General features: G+C 47.5%; 1 protein-coding gene across 2 annotated transcripts in view; it reads left to right on the top strand.

Moving 5' to 3' along the window:
• Nucleotides 1-16,244, top strand: part of RC3H1 (ring finger and CCCH-type domains 1) — a 77,545-nt gene extending 61,301 nt beyond the window's left edge. The window contains exons 1-7 of one of the 2 annotated variants that reach the window (XM_009909133.2): nucleotides 6,696-6,762; nucleotides 10,078-10,456; nucleotides 12,995-13,210; nucleotides 13,535-13,672; nucleotides 13,750-14,143; nucleotides 14,742-14,806; nucleotides 15,701-16,232. In XM_009909133.2, coding sequence (XP_009907435.1) covers nucleotides 10,082-10,456; nucleotides 12,995-13,210; nucleotides 13,535-13,672; nucleotides 13,750-14,143; nucleotides 14,742-14,806; nucleotides 15,701-15,874 — 1,362 coding nt within the window. In that variant the 5' untranslated portion in view covers nucleotides 6,696-6,762; nucleotides 10,078-10,081 and the 3' untranslated portion in view covers nucleotides 15,875-16,232. Of the gene's footprint in view, nucleotides 1-6,695; nucleotides 6,763-10,077; nucleotides 10,457-12,994; nucleotides 13,211-13,534; nucleotides 13,673-13,749; nucleotides 14,144-14,741; nucleotides 14,807-15,700 lie in introns of those variants that run through there. The other variant, XM_054165626.1, reaches the window with a different exon arrangement.
• Nucleotides 16,245-17,108: the final 864 nt, after the last annotated feature.

Raw genomic sequence — 17,108 nt, forward strand, 5'->3', positions numbered from 1 at the left:
TTAAAAACGGCTGAAAAAGAGTCAGTGTCAGCAGCTTCATTTCTTTTCTATCAAAGTAAATCAATTCCCCTGGATGAAAACAAGGAAGCAAAAGCTCTTGAGATGTTTAAATGGTAATTTAGACATGAACTGGAAAAACATCTGCTTTGCTTGAATAAATGTTAGCTGTGAATCCATGAGGAAAGTGAAACAGCTCTTCTGGGCCACCCTTTAGATCCAGTCTTGGTGCTAAGGCTTGGGTGGTTGTTCCTTGGGATATAGCAGCTTATACAGATTATATAGTGCAAACTGATTTGTCCTCAGATCAAACAAAATCTGAAATGTCAGACTTCACTGGGGATTCTCATTTCTATACTCAACTGTTATCAACTACATTATTCTGTTTAAATGTCAGGGGGAGACTAGAGCAAGTTAGTTCAGACTATACAATATCAGTAAGGGATTTAGGGCAATGTTATGTCAGCACAGTGTCCCTACATAGTTAACATGTGGTCTTCATTCTTGTGCAGGAAGAAGAATGTAACTGCTTAGTGTTGTCAGTCTTCGAGGCACTTCTTGAGATGCAGGTAGAGCCTTGATTAGCAGGGAAAGGAGAACAAGCTTAATATTGATTTGATTTATCATTTTATTTCTCAGTGGCAAGTATAATGCCATGCCATGGAAACTGAACACTACGATAAGCAAAGAGGGTGCAGCTCTGGCTGAAATTGTGCCCATAAAAACAGCACGTGGGAATGTGGATTTGTCTGCTTTGGGAACATCCTAGTCATTCAAAGCTTGAAATAAGTTACCATAATAATGAATTGGATGCCTAAGGTTAGTAACCTTCATAATTAACTGATCTTTCCCAGTGAGTTTGTCTGATCTTAGTGCAAATTGGCAAGTATTCAGCATGTGGGGAAGTTGAGGTGCCGAGCTTCATCCAGCAAGGCACATGTCGTTTGATATGCAAGCTGGATGATTTCATATTCCAGCAAACAACCCATTCAAAAGCCTGAAAGTTTCAGGGAAACATGACTATCAACTTCAATTTGAAAAATAAAGTTTTGGGAAAGATGGAAGCAAGGGGTGGTGCAGTGTCTCTGAAAACAAAAAGTGCTTGAAATGATGAATGTGTATGGGGAAAACATATCTCTGAGCAAAAGAAAAAAAATCTTGTGGCATATTTGATGTTTAAGATGTATAAAAAAATTATTTACTACTTTGTAATGGTAAAAAGTTTTATGAATAGTTCTGTGGCAGACAGTACTCACAAGTCTTTGGCATCCAAACCAGATTGTGTATTGGATGGATCCCACAACTGGACGTGTGCACTGATCTCTTTAGTTCTAGCTTTTAAAAACAGAAACCTGGTAGCATGTTAGAAATGTGTACAGCAAACCTAGAGGGAAGAGAAGAGACCCCATCCACATCACAGCTGCTGCACAGGTCACAATTGGTACCTCTAATCCCCAGCCTCTCAAATGAAGCCGTTTGAACATGCACAGATCAAATTAATTCCAGTTTTTCCTAATTTTAAGGAGTTCCCATTACCCCTTTGGCCTCTGCTTGCTGTGTAAGCAGCCTCTATGTTAAGAGGAGCTTTCCTTGAAGTCAGCTTTGCAACTGTGCTGGATTTTCTTTTTCCACTATTTCCTATAACTGGTAGCATCTTACCAAGCTCTTTCCCCACTGTATTTGTTGTTAAGGGGAGGAAGAGCTGAGGCAAAGCATGAATGGGAGGAGGAACCATTGTGGGATCTGCCATGTGGCAGCTCCCACCCCCTCTTTGAAATCATCTACTTCCAGTTGTGGGATTTCTCTGTAGGTGACTATTTTATTTGATTCTTCTCCTGTTTTTGTAAGCCTAGTTTTCTTTGATCTTATTAGTTCTGTACAAGTCTCCCCGAGACATTCTGCAGTCATTATCACCTTTTTGGGTGGAGTTTATTTTATTTTGGTTGGTTGGTTTGTTTGTTTTTTAAATAACTTTTTAACATTGGTGCATATATGCTTGGGATAGAGCTCATGTAATTTTCCAATCGTATTGATTGTATGTGATTGTGCCCTGCAGAGGTATATTTAACAAACAATAAAATAAAAAGAGATAGTCTAGGTAATAAAGGAGACCATGAGGTTTGTTGAGTCAGGTTATGAGCTATTTCTTGAACTTATTTTGGATCCTGGATAAGTGAAATTTCCCTGTCTACTGCTCTCATAAATCAAAGCGAAACACAATGCCATGAATTCTGTCTTTCTGTTTGAATTGATTCTTCTCTTGCTTTTCTTCTCCTTCTGCTCCTTTCTTCCTTCCCTGCTTCTCTGCCCCATCAAAACAAAAATAATAATCTTGAACCTTTATGGGAAGGGCTGACTCTGGGTTGGTGTTGTAAGTATTTATTGTTTGTAACTATCAAAACATTTTTAATAGGAGTAGAGATGAAATAGAATGTACGAGAAGAATTCCTTAAAGTGAATTCTTTGCAAGTTCAGGGGAATTCTGAAGTCTTGTCCATATATGCCTGAGCATGAGGGAGACATTCAGAGGCATACAAGGCATTGATACCCCTTTCCTTGAAAGGTTAGACCTCTCACTACCTTTGGGAGAAACTGAGGTGACAAAAGGAGTAGAAGAAAGAGGTTACTTAGTCACTTCCCTGTGTCTTTACTCCTGGAATTTACTTTCAAACTTGAAAGAAAACCCTTCTAGGTATGCTGAATTGGGACAGAGTGGCTTGAAGGAGGCGAAAGACGAGAGGATCCAGAGATCTGAAAGTCAGCATTTGCCTCCTTTGTTTCTGTTGTGGAACTCTAGAGCCAGCAGTGTCACTTTTGTATTGAAGAACAAGGAAGTGAAGCCCTGTTCTGTGTGCATGGTGGTTATATAGAAAAGACCACATGTTGAAATGGCTATTCCTTCTTCCCTCTTCATCTTGCTTTTTTCTCTCTTCAAGCTGACTCATCCTCACCATGCTTCCACATAGTGTCTAAGGGTCCCTTGAGTTATAGACTCAACAACAAAAAAATGATGAGTGGAAAGGTGGTGATTCACTATGTGATCTGTAAATAGATGGAAGTGTCCATAAGATCTTATCTGCTTTTCTGTCAGCATTTATATTAAATGATAAATTAATGGACAACACTTTGAAATATCTCTTATTTTCTGTCTGGGGTGAATGTGCATTCTTTCAAGTTTTGTGTGAGGTGTAAGGCTGGCCCTTTGAGACTTTCTCCAGGTCAAAGGGTGTTTTCTGGGCTGGAGTGTGAGAGATGCCAGTGTCAGAGAAGCCATGTGCCTCTGGAGATTTCTTCTCTTCTGACTCTATTTGTAGACAAAGTAGCTTTATAATGTGGTGACCAAGAGAGAATACCCAATCAGTTTTGCTAATTGCTTGAGTAAAGTCTGCGTGTTTAAAAAACAAAGTAGCGCAAACCAAAGCCTTCGGAGCAAGGGGCAAGCAGTGTGAGCCTGTTTGGGACTTGCCTTAGAGTTGGAATAAGGTTTGCTCTGCAGTCAGCTTTGTGGTTTTCAATCTTCTCCTTTCACTTCTTCTCATGGGCTTTTAAGAAGTCTGGCTATAAGCCCGAGATTCACTGAACGCAGTCTGACATGGGATAAGCTGCTGCTTTGCTGACAAACTTCCTCCTCCTGTCCTAGGGCAAGCACAGCTTTCTGCCCTGGGATTTAATGCATGAGCTCAGACACCGTGGGTCCAGTCCCAAGTTGTGGGCTTTGCTGGGCTGAAGTGCTGGTGGTTTGGCCCCCTCACACTTTACTGTTGTACTTTCCCACTAGATGGCCTGAAGAATTCAGTTCTTATGAAGGAAATTGTATCCAGCAGAAAACTAGATGATTCAAGTTGTGGTGGTTTCCTTTCCCTTCACTGGTCTGAGGATCCAGGATGCTCAGGTAGTCACTTGGGAAGGATGAAAAACCTCCGTTTCTGTAGTGGCTGGCATTTAAAGATTATCTGAAGTGCTACTCTGCATCAGGAGAGCTTTGGGGAAACTTGGAGGGTTTTATACAGGACAGAGGGAGACTGGGTTCAGTTGCATAGCAGCTGATGCACTTCTTTTTCCCTTTGGGCATGGATAACGAGGACAGAAGGAAGCTGGGAAAGGATAACAGGATTTCTTGATCCCATCTCATGCTGAGTACGTGAGTCTTCCTCCCTATACATCATCACAGACTTAGTTGGGAAAGACCTTTTAAGAGCATAAAATCCAACCATTAACCCAGCACTGCCAGGTCACCGCTAAACTCTGTCCCTGGTGGAGATTTCCAAGCAAGTACACTGAGGCTGTAAAATTGAGGCTGCCAAAAATCATCTGAACTTACATGGGACTTACAGAAGTCTGTGTTCACACAGACCCAAGAGAAGCTTCTCCCCTCACTTTGGCTTGGGATTTGGGTTATGCCCCACGAGCCTTTACCCAACTGCTTAACGTCATCACAGAGAACCTCATCTATAGAAATGTCTAAGCCTTGCGGAGTCCATGAAGCTCACCAGTCAGGACCCAAAGCACCAACCAATGTGTTCCTGCTCACCACTCAGGTATGTTTAAGGCCTGTTTCTTTTCAGCTTCTCCAAAAAAAAGGGGCATTTTGGAGGACAGGGCAAGCATGCTGAGATAGCACACTGTCTCCCTGTACACTATCCTGGGCTCTGTTCTCTGTAAAGCAGAGAGCAGAGTTTGTGATCTCCATCCAGAGTTGACAGGAAGTGCTGTGCCACATAGCTCCACAAGTGCTTGGAAAAGGCAGCAGCACCCATAGTGAAGAGCTCCCTTGTCCTGGCTTGAAGACAGCTTGAGTTACTTTGTAACCTCCTTCCCTATAACTGTGAACTTCAGTTCCATGCCTGTGTGTGAGAAACTAAAACTGAGGCATGGATGCTTCATCTTGCCCCAGGCTGCTAGGCTTAGAGCTTTGGAGCTTGGTGGTTTTGAGCGGCTCATCCCTGTTTTGGGTCTCTGCACAGCAGCTTTGTGAGAAAACCATCACTAGAACAAACAAGACAGCTAAGGCCTTGTATTTACACCTTTTGACATTTTGGATGCTTCCCAGCTCTGCCTGGATGTGAGTGCTGGGTTGTTGCTTTGAGCTGAACAGCAACCACTTAGGTGCTGCACCCAAATATTGATATGGCTACCCTAGAGTGTATGGCTTGAACAGCTCACAGATCCCTTCAGCCCTGCAGTGTCAGTTCTGAAATAAACCTCACTGTTAATAGGCCCACCACCATTTTGCTGCTCAGCTTTAGCTGCTTGGCCTCTTTTACAGTGAAGTGAGCAAGTAGTCACATCCTGGGGAACTTTGTCACTGTAGGAGTTTGTTCACGTTAGCTTGAGCTAAACAGGGAGTGCAAGACACAATAGATGTTTGCTCTTGGTTTTACTGCCTTAAACCACTTCTCAGCTTTGGGTGAATGGACACACATGTATGAATGTTTGCCTGTGGGCTCTGCTGGGTGCAGACGGTCCCAAATTCAGCCTGAAGACCCTGCAAGCATGTGGATTTACCTTGGGAAATTAAACCGGCAGCCAGCTAGAGCAGCAAGGTACAGTCCATCCTTACTCATAAAGGTTTTATCCCCTGCAAAAGATTGCAAATGCCTAACCTACAGGTTACTCAGACTTGTACTACAGGTCTGGCTCAAACTGAACCATGCAGACTGCAGTTCTGAGGAGCAGAGGGTTGTGCATATTTGCAGGCAGGAGTCAGGGTGGATTGTGCAGCTTTTGTGCTTGCTTTGATGAAGATAGCCCAGGCTATGGAACTGGTCACAGTGCAGGAAGGGTGCTGGGTTGGGCAGAGGCAGTTTTTAAGTGTGGCACTTGTGGCCCCAGGCTACGAAGGGGAACCCATAAAAGCAGAGATTGGTCCAGAGCATGTCATCCTTTTGGTAACATGCATTTATTTCTGCAGTCTCTCCCACTTTTATTCTAGCCCTTACTGGTATAACAAAGGCTTTTATTTCACTCTAAACCAGTTTGAAGCTGCGTTCTTCCATCAGGTGCTGGGCTTTTACTGGAAGCCAGTAACAAGGCAGCTTTGGCGTTCACTCAGCCAGCTAGCTTCTGGCTTTTGATATTCAGGAGGCTATTGAATTTGTAGAAGAGCTCCATTGTAGATGTGAAGTTCTGTTGCTCGGTCCTGCTCAGCACAGCAAGGAGGAAAGAGGTGCTGTTCACCCTCAGCTGTCCAGCTGTGCAAGGGAGAAGGTGAGTGTGATTAAGAGGGGACATGTTTAAAACTGTGGAGTGTCAAGTGGGGCAGTTTCTCCCAGCTTGTGCTTGTTTGGGAGCTGGGAGGTGACAGGTCTTAAGGACAGGGGAAAACATTTTGCTGAGCTAGAAGATACCAGAGTGAGATTTACAAATATCTTAGGTCATCACACTTTTATTTGAACTCTTGAAAGTATTGGTCTTTGGGTTTTTTTATGACATGAGCAGTTAGTTGTCAAAAACTGAATGCATCTGGTACTTGCATGGAGTAGATGATAGAACTTTCCCTTGTCAGATTGAACTTTAAAACCTCTTTCAAACTAAACATTGCCATTTTACCCTGCTCTTTGCTTAACCTTTTGCAGCTGGTCATCAGCCTTTGGCCTCAGCATCCCACTCCCCTCCCACCCTCCCCTGCTTTTGTCTCAGCTCTGCTTGAACACAGAAATCCACTGGGGAAACTGCGTGGCTAGTTTGGTTTCAAGCAAGACTACCTGTTCTCCTCAAGATCTGCATTTGCATCCCAAAAGCAGAAGGCTGGAGGTACAGGGACAGGTAAGAGAGATATCTATGCTGATTTTTCATTGTTAATTAAGTCCTCATAATAGGTTTTTTCCTTTATGAAAAGGGAAAGCCTATGAAATTGAGGTGCTGCCAGAGTGTTTTTTTGCTCTGGCCTGAGGAGCCATTTTGGGGCATTCTCCCATCCAAGCCGTCACAAAGGCTCACTGTAGCGTCATGCTTGATTTCTACCCCCAACCTATAGCAATGTTTCATAGTGTGGAGAACAATTCATGAGGTCATGTGGTTCTGAGTAACTCTTGATCTCTTGCCTGGCTGTCAAAGAGCACTAATGATTTGCTTTGCAGTGCTGTTTGGGAGTGTGAGGGGACAGGGAAGGCTTTTTTTTCTTGAGAGCCAGTCATTAACATTTGCTGGGCTCTTTAGCACACCACATGGGTACTGTGGGACATTCACAGCAGATAAATAGCATCAGTAAATTCCCCAGTGCCGTTCCTGGAGGGTGAGCTGTGGGTCTGCAAGCCCAGTTAGTTGACCTTTCAAGCGCTGATGAAGAACTGGGATGAAAATGTCTTGTGCTGGCTAAAGCCCAGTTGTGCTGCACAGCAGGTGTGGGGTGGGGGAGTTTCTCTGCGCTTCACCAAGAGCCTTCTGACTTTGAGCTGAATCAGCAACTTGTTGCTTGGCTTTCTACACTTCTTAGAGGAGTGAAGCATTAAAAACAGCCCTTCCTAATTCTTACATTCTTCCTTGCCAGTAACCCCTTTTAGGTAGTGATGTTGCAGTCGTACTTTTGGGATCCTTCCAGGATGAAAGCAGTTGACGTATGGTGTGCGTGGCAGTGCTGCTGGGGAAAGGGAGTGTTGAGGAGCTGTGGAGGGGGAGTTGAGGAGCAGTGTTTTTCAGCCAAGTCCTACAGTGAAGACCTGGCCTAAGAAATAGCAAGGGCTCTTGGCTGTATGAAACAAGACTGCATGTGTAAAGGGCCAAATCAGCCTTATTTGCTGATAAATTGGGATTTAAGCCGTTAGTGTGAAGTCCTGTATGTCCTCTATGCTAATGGATTCAGGACTTGTAGAAACAGGGAGTGCTCCTGATGTAATCAGGACAGGATGAAGACAAGGTGTTCTTCCCGTGCTTGTGCTTTGTGTTTTAAATGTGAGATTAGCAGCACTTTGGACACCATGATCTGTCTCTGTCTTGACAGAAGCAGGCAGCTATGCTTGTCAGACAGGTCGGCACATCCCTGTGGACATACCTTTCCCTGGAGTTGAGCAGGGTGACAGGTCAGGGACTCTGGTGGGATGGCCACAGGAAAGTCCGTGCTGTTGGAGCCAGGGAGAGCTGAGAGTGTGTGGGGGAGGGCCACTGGCTGGCAGCCAAGGGTCGCTGCAGTCCTGGCCCTTGGGCCAGGCAGCACAGAAGTGTGCCTGGCTTGTTGCTGGCTGGCTTTTTCTGTAGGAGTGAAAGGTTCGGAAGAGCCGCGCTTCCTGAAGTGCTTTCAATTGTCTGAATAGTTTTCCTTTCTCTTGCCCTCTTGCTCTGGGTCTTGTTTTTTTGTTTTCTGTGTGTGGTTGACTTCCCTCCCCTTTTAGATTCGGTTTTTTGTTTTTGTTTTCCCTCTTGTGGTGTTGCATCCATCCTAGCCGCTTAGGAAGACAATCTGTAAGCAGCAAGAGCAGTGCTGTGGCCTGAGCGAGGCCATCTCGTTGGGCCTGTTTGCTTGCAGTGCAGGTTGCTATGCTGTTAGTGTGTGCTGGAGAGGGCCCTGTGGGGCTCCTTGCAGTCTTGGTGCCAAATGAGGTCATTCCTGCTTTTGCAGAGGAACTGAAGCCAAGATGAAGTCATTGCCCAAGAGTTTGAGGAGGGGGGGTGTGAAAGAACCCAGAGGTGTCGTCCATGCCACATCAGCTATTTTCCTCCCCCAAGTGCTGGCCCACCAGCACTGGCGAGACCCACAGACAGAGAGGTCACCAGTGCTCAGTGCAGTTGATCTTTAGTCACTCAAGAGGCAGCACTTGGTAGCTGTGGCAGTGAGTATGTGGGAGCATGCAGAGACCTCCCTGAAGTTAGACATAACTTTGAGAAAGTCCTCCACAGCAGGCACGTCCTGGGCAGGCTGCCAGCCCTTTCCAGTAGTTGTTTCCCAAGCTGTTGTGACTGCGGTCCGGGAGCTTCCTCCCACAGGGTACATGAACCAACCCAAGAGAGTCATGTTAGGGGCATCTCAAAACCACAACTCTTGTGTGCCACTCAGCTGGCCCTAGAATGGCAGCTGAGGCCTTGCTACCAGAGCTGATAGGATGTGCAGGTCCTCTCCTTCAGGAAAGAGGAAAATAGCAATTCTCTCTGCCTTGCTGGAGGACTTTCAGAGCCCTGCTTTTGCTGGAACACGGTGATTAGCATAAGCCTACCCTCCTCAGGTACCAGAAGCAGTCACTTTGCATTGAAATGTGGGGAACTTGGGACAGAAATAACTGTGGTGCACCAGCCACACCATGCACACTTCTAAAGTACAGTTTTAGGGGATTAATGATGCTCTATTAATGGAGGGACCCACTCCTCTGGAGATCTCCCTCTTGCCACCTCCCCTCTCTGCTGTATAACAGAATGATAGGGGTTGGAAGGGACTTCTGGAGCTCATAGGGTCACATAGGGTTTCCTGTATGAGTACCCTAAATAGCATAAAGCTGAGGTGAGCCTGAAAGCACAGAGAATAATTGAAGTGGACAGGGGAGCTCAGGTGAAAGGAGAAGAGTAGATCAGTAAAACTAGGAGATTCCCCCAGCAAAAGGTGAAGGAAACAGTCCAAAACATTTTGTCAAAGGCCAGCTGGTGTGTGGAGCTTGGGGTTTCTCCCCATGATGAAGAAAGGTTACGATCTGTACAGACACACAACTGCACCTGGGCTGCAGATCAGGGCAGCTGAGTGGCTTTGGTGATTCTGTGCCAGTTCCCATCATAGCTGGTCTCAGGGAAGTGTCCACGTGGGCAGGGTCCCATCATGGTAGCCACCTTGTGGGGCTGATGGGGAGGACTCAGAAGTTCAAGTCATACATTTTTGTAAAAACTTGTCAGGGCTGAGCCTGCTGCTTGAAAAGGACTGCACCCAGGGCTATGGGACAGCAAGTTTTCAGTGTATTGCTTCTGAAGGCAGCGTGTTCAGAGGCATGCTAGTCCTGCTCTTGGTGTTGTCTATCCCGGTTTATCCTGCAGCTACAGGACAAAAGGGCAATTGGAAAGGACCACGGGGCTCCTGTCACTCTGATGTTGGCTGAAAGAGGAGCCACGGGCTGTGGTGGCAGCATGGGCAGGCAGGTTGTGCCTAATCTCTCTTTCTGGTTCCAGGACAATGCATCTGTTCTTGGTGTGTCTGGTCAGTGTCTGGGGATTGGCAGTCCCTGAGCCCTATGTGGTGGAAGACATCTGCACTGCAAAGCCCCGGGACATCCCGGTGAATCCTATCTGCATCTATCGCAACCCCGAGAAGAAGCCCCAGGAGGGTGAGGGGCAAGATCCAGAGAAGGATAAGCTCCCAGAATCGACCAACCCCCGCGTCTGGGAGCTGTCCAAGGCCAACTCACGCTTTGCTGTTGTCTTCTACAAGTACCTGGCTGACTCCAAGGACAATGGGGAAAACATCTTCATGTCACCCCTCAGCATTTCTACAGCCTTTGCCATGACCAAGCTTGGAGCTTGTGGTAGCACCCTCCAGCAGCTCATGGAGGTTGGTGGCATTTAAGGATTCTATGATTCTGTGTGGTTGGACTCGATCTTAAAGGTCTCTTCCAGCCTTAATGATTCTATGAATTCCTCAGCCTTTTCCTGTAGCTGTCACCAGGGTGTGAAAGACAGCAAAGGTGACAGTGGCTGACTGCTGCCCAAGGGCTCTCTGGGTCAGGCTGTCTCCCTGGCTCAGGAAGGGAGAACAAGCTCCTGGGAAGGGCATACAGGGGCTGCTTGTCTCTGGGCATGTATGGATCCCAGCTCTTTTCTCTGAGTCCCTTTGGATCCAGCATTCAGCATGGATTTCCTGGTTTTGAGAGGTTAGTCTTCAGCTGGGGGAAAGGAAGCCCAGTTAGGAGATGAGGGAAGGGAATGGGAACAGGAACAGTTTTCTTGCAGATTGAGCAAGTGTGTGTCTGAGCAGGTGGCTAAAACTTTTCTTGCACTAAAAAAGCAGAAAAAGCCATGATAGCAAGTCCTGTTGGGAAAGGCTCTTTTTGCATTCTCTCTCTCTTCTTTGGGACCAAACTAAAGACACACATTCCCCCCAGCTCCCAGGGCTCTGTCACCCTCTGGGACCACAGGAACATCAATTGCTTCTTGTGCTCCACTTTGTAGTAAGCTTAAGAGCAGCCTGAGCACTCAGGTCAAAACAGTTTCTGTCTGTTTATATTGAGCAGTTTTAGAGCAGCAAAGTAAAAGTCTGAGCTTCCAAGGCCTGTGCCAGCACCCTTCTCACTGTCAGACCCACTTGTCTGCCATGTGGGGTTTGGTACTGCTTGTACCTTCCTCACAGATGGGAGACTACAGCCCAAACGGGCCTCCCTCCTTGCAACAAGTTGCAAGAGGTGTGAATGAAACTGCTCCACTTGTCCTCACTGCCAGTGTCCCTACAGATTCTGCCTCTGGAGTTAAGTAACATTGGGGTCTCCTGCTGTTACCCACACAGTTTGAGCAAAGCAGTGAACCATCCCCAAAATCTTCACTCATGTTCCTTCTGGGCAGTCCTCCTCACCAGGAGGAGACCCTTCTCTCTCTGAGCCACCCAGGATGAAGAGCTGCACTCCTAATCTCTCCCTTTTCCTTATGGAATGGCCAGAAATGCCACCTTTGCCATGTAGGAAACAATGCCAAAGATCCTGGAGGTTGGTGTGGAGCAACATGCTGTGGGATTTTGTGCCTTAAAAGCCCTGAGGCTGGATAGTAGTAGATAAATCATAATTGTCCTTCCAGCTGGCAGCTAAGAGCAGATAAGAAAAAAATTCACTGTGCTGCAGAAATCTACCCTCAAGTGATTGCTGCACGTTCCCATTCCCTGCAAAAACAGATAAGATGTGCCAGAGTTACTCAACAAGCCATGAGAAGTGTTCTTGGGAAGGTAGTAGCCTTTGGCATCATCACAGGAGGGGTTAGCACAAACCCTGTGGGTTGTCCTGTGACTTGCACTGACCTGAGAGTTGCTTCCAGGCCCCATCAGTGCAGTGTTCATCTCGTGTGAGGCTCTGACTGGGGTGTGGGAGGGGGGTTGTGAACAGGCTGCTTGAACTATGTTAATGTTAGCGGCTCTGGAAGAAGCCTCATGGTTCATATGGAGGCTAGAATCTATTCCCTGACAGAGGTCACAGTGCACAGAGGAAAACATCTCCAACACCTTAGTGTCTTCTGCAGAACCACCTAAAGGGCCCAGCTAAATCATGTCCATGTGTGAGATAGACATGTACAAAACTATGATCTTCCGCTGACAGATGGGGCAATGGCAGTGGGTGGGGGACAGAGGCAGATCCAGGCAGGTGTCCTGCCAACAGCTCTAGGGAAGGAACTTCAGTGAGCAAGAGCTGGAGTCGTCTTCTGGATAGGATGCTGAGTCAGAGACCGTCAGAAGTTGGGACGAGTCAAAAGCCAAGTATGTAGAGCAAGGAATCACAGAATTGTGGGGGTTGAGAAAGACTTCTGGAGACCTCCTCCAACCTCATTACTCAAGCAGGGTCACCCAGAGCAGGCTGTGCAGGATCACAACGTCCAGGCAGTTTTGGAATCTGTCCAGAGGAGGGTCCGCAACTTCTCTGGGCAGCCTGCTCCAGGGCTCCAGCACCCTCACAGCAAAGAAGTTTTTCCTCCTGTTCAGGTGGAACTTCCTGGGTCCCAGTTTGTGCCCATTGCCCCTTATCCCAACACTGTCCTCCACTGCAAAAAGTCTGGCTCTGTCCTCTTGCCCCCTGCCCCTCAGCTCTTGATCAGTAGAGTCAGAAAGAGGAGCGTGCTGAGAATGCTTACCCTATGCGTGCTCACCTGGGCACGCTGAGCAACATTTACTCCTCCATTTTGGACGCTCCAGGACTCATTCTTTGAGCTTGTGATGTGTTGCTGTTATGTAAACTTAGATTCCAAATCAAACATGGAGGGTGAAGCTCTGAGGGCCTGCAGAGTGCTTGGCTCCATGATGTAGGCTGTTGAGCAGCAGGCAAAGGCTGCATCACCACCTGCTGTGGTAGTGCAAGAGCCTGCTCATGGGTTCCTTCTCCCTGTGTGGCTCCTGCAGGTCTTTCGATTTGACACCATCTCGGAGAAGACATCTGATCAGATCCACTTCTTCTTTGCCAAGCTGAACTGCCGGCTCTACAAGAAAGCAAACAAATCCTCAGAGCTGGTGTCCGCCAACCGCCTCTTTGGGGAGAAGTCACTGGTCTTCAATGAGACCTATCAGAACATCAGTGAAATCGTTTATGGAGCAAAACTCTGGCCCTTGAACTTCAAAGTGAGTTTCAACTACCCAGGATTTTTTTTGTTGGTTTTTTTTTTTCCTGTTTGGTCCCCTACTCTGTTTTTCTGCTTTTGCTCCACCCCTATCAGGATTATTCCCACAGGGAATGCCCCACTCGGGGTGTGTGGGATATGGGTGAAGGCAGAGGGCTCCCCCTGTCTCAGTTCACCTCACCCACAGTCACTTCCCATTTCTCAACACTGCAGCACTGTGCTGGGAGCAGTGTCCTGGCTGAGCACATGCCCTGTTCATGTCTTCTGCAGAAGGCATACAAAGAGGTGTTTAAACCCCTTAACTTTCTCTGGTCTCTTTCTTCAGGAGAAGCCAGAACTCTCCAGGAAGATCATTAATGAGTGGGTGGCTAATAAGACAGAGAATCGCATTACAGAGGTGATCCCGGAGAGAGCTATTGATGACCTCACTGTCCTGGTCCTGGTCAACACCATTTATTTTAAGGTATGGTTAACAAAGCCAGGGGAGCAGCCCCTTTGCCTGGGAGGGAAACACTGCTCATGTTTTTCCTCCCCTCTCAGGGGCACTGGAAGTCACAGTTCCCAGCTCCAAACACAAAACTGGATGTGTTTCATAAAGCCAGTGGTGAGACCTGCAAAATCCCAATCATGTACCAAGAGGCCAAGTTCCGCCATGCGTCTGTTGCCCAGGACAAAGTCCAGGTGCTGGAGCTGCCTTACAAAGGGGATGATATCACCATGGTGCTGGTCCTGCCCAAGGCTGGCACACCATTGGTGGAGGTTGAGCGAGACCTGACATCCGAGAAGCTGCAGGACTGGATAGACTCCATGAGGGAGGTCTCTCTCTTTGTCTACCTCCCTCGCTTCCGCATTGAGGACAGCTTCAGTGTCAAGGAGAAGCTGAGGAAAATGGGGCTGGAAGATCTCTTCAGTCCGGAAAATGCCAGACTCCCAGGTCAGATGTGGAGACGGGGTGGTGCAGGGTGGGGGTAGAAGGCAGCCATTCCTCCACAGGTGCCAGGGCAGGAAGTGCAGCAGCATGCAAGGAAGCATTTACATGTCGCTACAGTCAGTTATAGAATCATAGAATTGTTTTGACTAGAGAATACCTCCAGGATCATCAAGTCCAACCTTCAACCTACACCACCACAGCCATTAAACCACATCCCAAAGTGCTGTTCCTTGAACATCTCTAGGGATGGTGACTCCACCGCTTCCCTGGGCTGCCTGTTCCAATGCCTGAACACTCCTTCAGGAAAGATATTTTTTCTAATACCCAACCTAAGCCTCCCCTGGCACATTTTCAGGCCACTTCCTCTCGTTCTATCACATGAATAGTAAGGAGAAGTGATCAAGACCCCTCATGGACGTTTAGCCTTGCTCTGCACTAAGAGCATGGGAGTTCAGCCATCAGTTGCAGTTGGTAGAGGCTATTTTGATTTTAGGGCAGATGTGCCTTCTGCTTGAACACAGGCCATGAAGGGTAGAAGTGTGTTCTCTCTAGAGGTGTTGTTGAAACCCATCGTTTTCCCTTCCTCTTTTTTATATGTCAGGTATCATTGCAGAGGGCCGAACAGACCTGTATGTGTCTGAGGCTTTCCACAAAGCCTTTCTCGAGGTAAGCCTTGTTTTGTCCCAGGGGTGTCTTCCTCTTTTGCTTTTAAAAACATGAAGTATTAAAGGAAAAAAACACACCAGCTCTGAACCCATGGTGTGTACTTCCTCAGCAGTCTGGGTCTCTGGGGAGAGGTGGGAGCTTGGCATCCATCTTCCATAGAGAAAGAGGACTAGTCCTCTATGTTCAGCATAGAATCATAGAACTGTTTTGGTTGGAAAAGTTCTTCAACATCAAGTCCAACCATCGACACAACACCACCATGGCCATCAAACCATGTCCCAGAGTGGCATGTCCATGCATTTCTTAAACACCTGCAAGGATGGAGACTCTACCAGTTCCCTGGGCAGCCTGTTCCAATGCCTGACCACTCTCTCAGTGAAGAAATTTTTCCTAATATCCAACTTAAAGCTCCCATGGCACAATTTCAGGTGATGTCACTCCAGCCTTCTTCCAGGGAGTTGTAGAGAGCAATGAGATCTCCCCTCAGCCTCCTCTTCTCCAGACTAAACAACCCCAGGTCCCTCAGCTGGTCCTCACCACCCTTGTTCTCCAGATCCTTCATCAGCTTTGTTGCCCTTCTCTAGACATGCCCTAGTCCCTCAATGTCCTTCTTGGAGTGAGGGACCCAAAGCTGAACCCAATACTCAAGGTGTGGCCTCACCCCTGCTGGCCACACTATGGGTGATCCAGGCCAGGATGCTGGTGGCCACTTTGGCCACCTGGGCACACAGTGGCTCATGTTCAGCCACCTGTCAGCCAGCACCCCCAGGTCCTTTTCTGCTGAGCAACTTTACAGCCACTCTGCCTGAAGCCTGAGGTTGCATGAGGTTGTTGTGACTCAAGTGCAGGACCCATAATGCCCACGGTAATGCCATCCTCTCTCTTGGTTTGTAGGTGAATGAAGAAGGCAGCGAGGCATCGGCTGCTACAGCTGTTCTTGTCTCTGGCCGCTCCTTCCCCATGAATAGAGTCATCTTCAACGCCAACAGGCCCTTCCTGCTTTTCATCCGGGAAGCTGCCCTCAACACCATCATCTTCATGGGCAGAATAGCTGATCCTTGCTCCTAAGGGGACTGGCAGGGCCTGCTTTGCCCTCCTCTGCCTCTGGAAGTGGCACAGTCAAGTACTGCCACAAAATGTGGGCTGTAGCAGGGCTGCCTGGGCTCACTTTTTGGTGCAAGCTGCAGGGAGGGACTGCATCCAGCTGAGCTGCTCCTTGCTCTGTCAGGTGAGGGAGCTCAGAGGACCTCTCACCTGCTCCATCCTTTATTCAAAGAGAAGCTGGAATTTTTTTCAGCACCCAAAGCCAAGTCCAGCATTGCTGTCATACAACCCTCCTCCCTTCCAGGCCTCCAACTGTAACTCTGATCCCCTAGTTCATTAAAAGCCTCTAGATCTGTATGTAACAAACTTATCTCTGAATGGACGCTTTTCACTAAGTCACTTCCTGGACTTACTTAAACTTTCCTTATGCTCCCCAGTCTCAGCAGAGCAACTCCATGCTGGAGGGGTCAGTGGAACAGCAGCAGCCATGTGGCATGTGCTGTCTGGGCCAGAAACATCTGTAGACAGGTCTGGGTGGAATGCCAGCCGGTGGAAGAATCACAGACTCACTTAGGTTGGAAAGGACCTTTAAGATTATGGAGCCCAACCATTAACCCAGCACTTCCCAGAAGAGCTGCCAAACACCAGAGCCCTACCTGCTAGCAGCTCTGGCTTGTCTGACATGTCCGAGCAGTCACCAGTGAAGGCCTTGCACAGCCAGGGCTGTGGATTTCCCTTTGAGCAGTAGGATTTGCACTAGCTCTGCGCTGAAGAGCACTGTAGTGGGGAATGTGTATGAAGGGTGGTGATGGCTGGGTAAGATAACCAATATCCTTCACTCTTGTTAGCAATCTGCTCTTTCACCTGCAAGTTTACTCCTGGAGCTTGAGGTGTCCTGGCCTGCTGCCACACGACAGGTGTCATCTGATTTCTGGTCCACACAAGGTGGCCATACTGCTGTAGGACCTCTAACAGGGTTTGTCTTCAAGAAGAAGAGTATATGGTGAGCTTGTTTTCCTCTTTAAACAGCTGCCCTAAAGGCAGAAGTGTTAAACAAAAAGGGCAGAAGTCCTGTCCTGTTGTTAGTATGTGTTGCATACATTTTGTTGAGCAGCAGACAGCTGCTGAAGCACCAGTGGACAGCACTCCCCGGTGTGCAGTTTACTCTGGGTTTTGTAGAACCAGTGAAACATCTGCCTTCCCATCTACAGTGAAACATCTGCCTTCCCATCTACAGTGAAACATCTGTCTTCCCTAG

Source organism: Dryobates pubescens, chromosome 11, assembly GCF_014839835.1.
Source record: "Dryobates pubescens isolate bDryPub1 chromosome 11, bDryPub1.pri, whole genome shotgun sequence".
Classification (NCBI taxonomy): Eukaryota; Metazoa; Chordata; class Aves; order Piciformes; family Picidae; genus Dryobates; species Dryobates pubescens.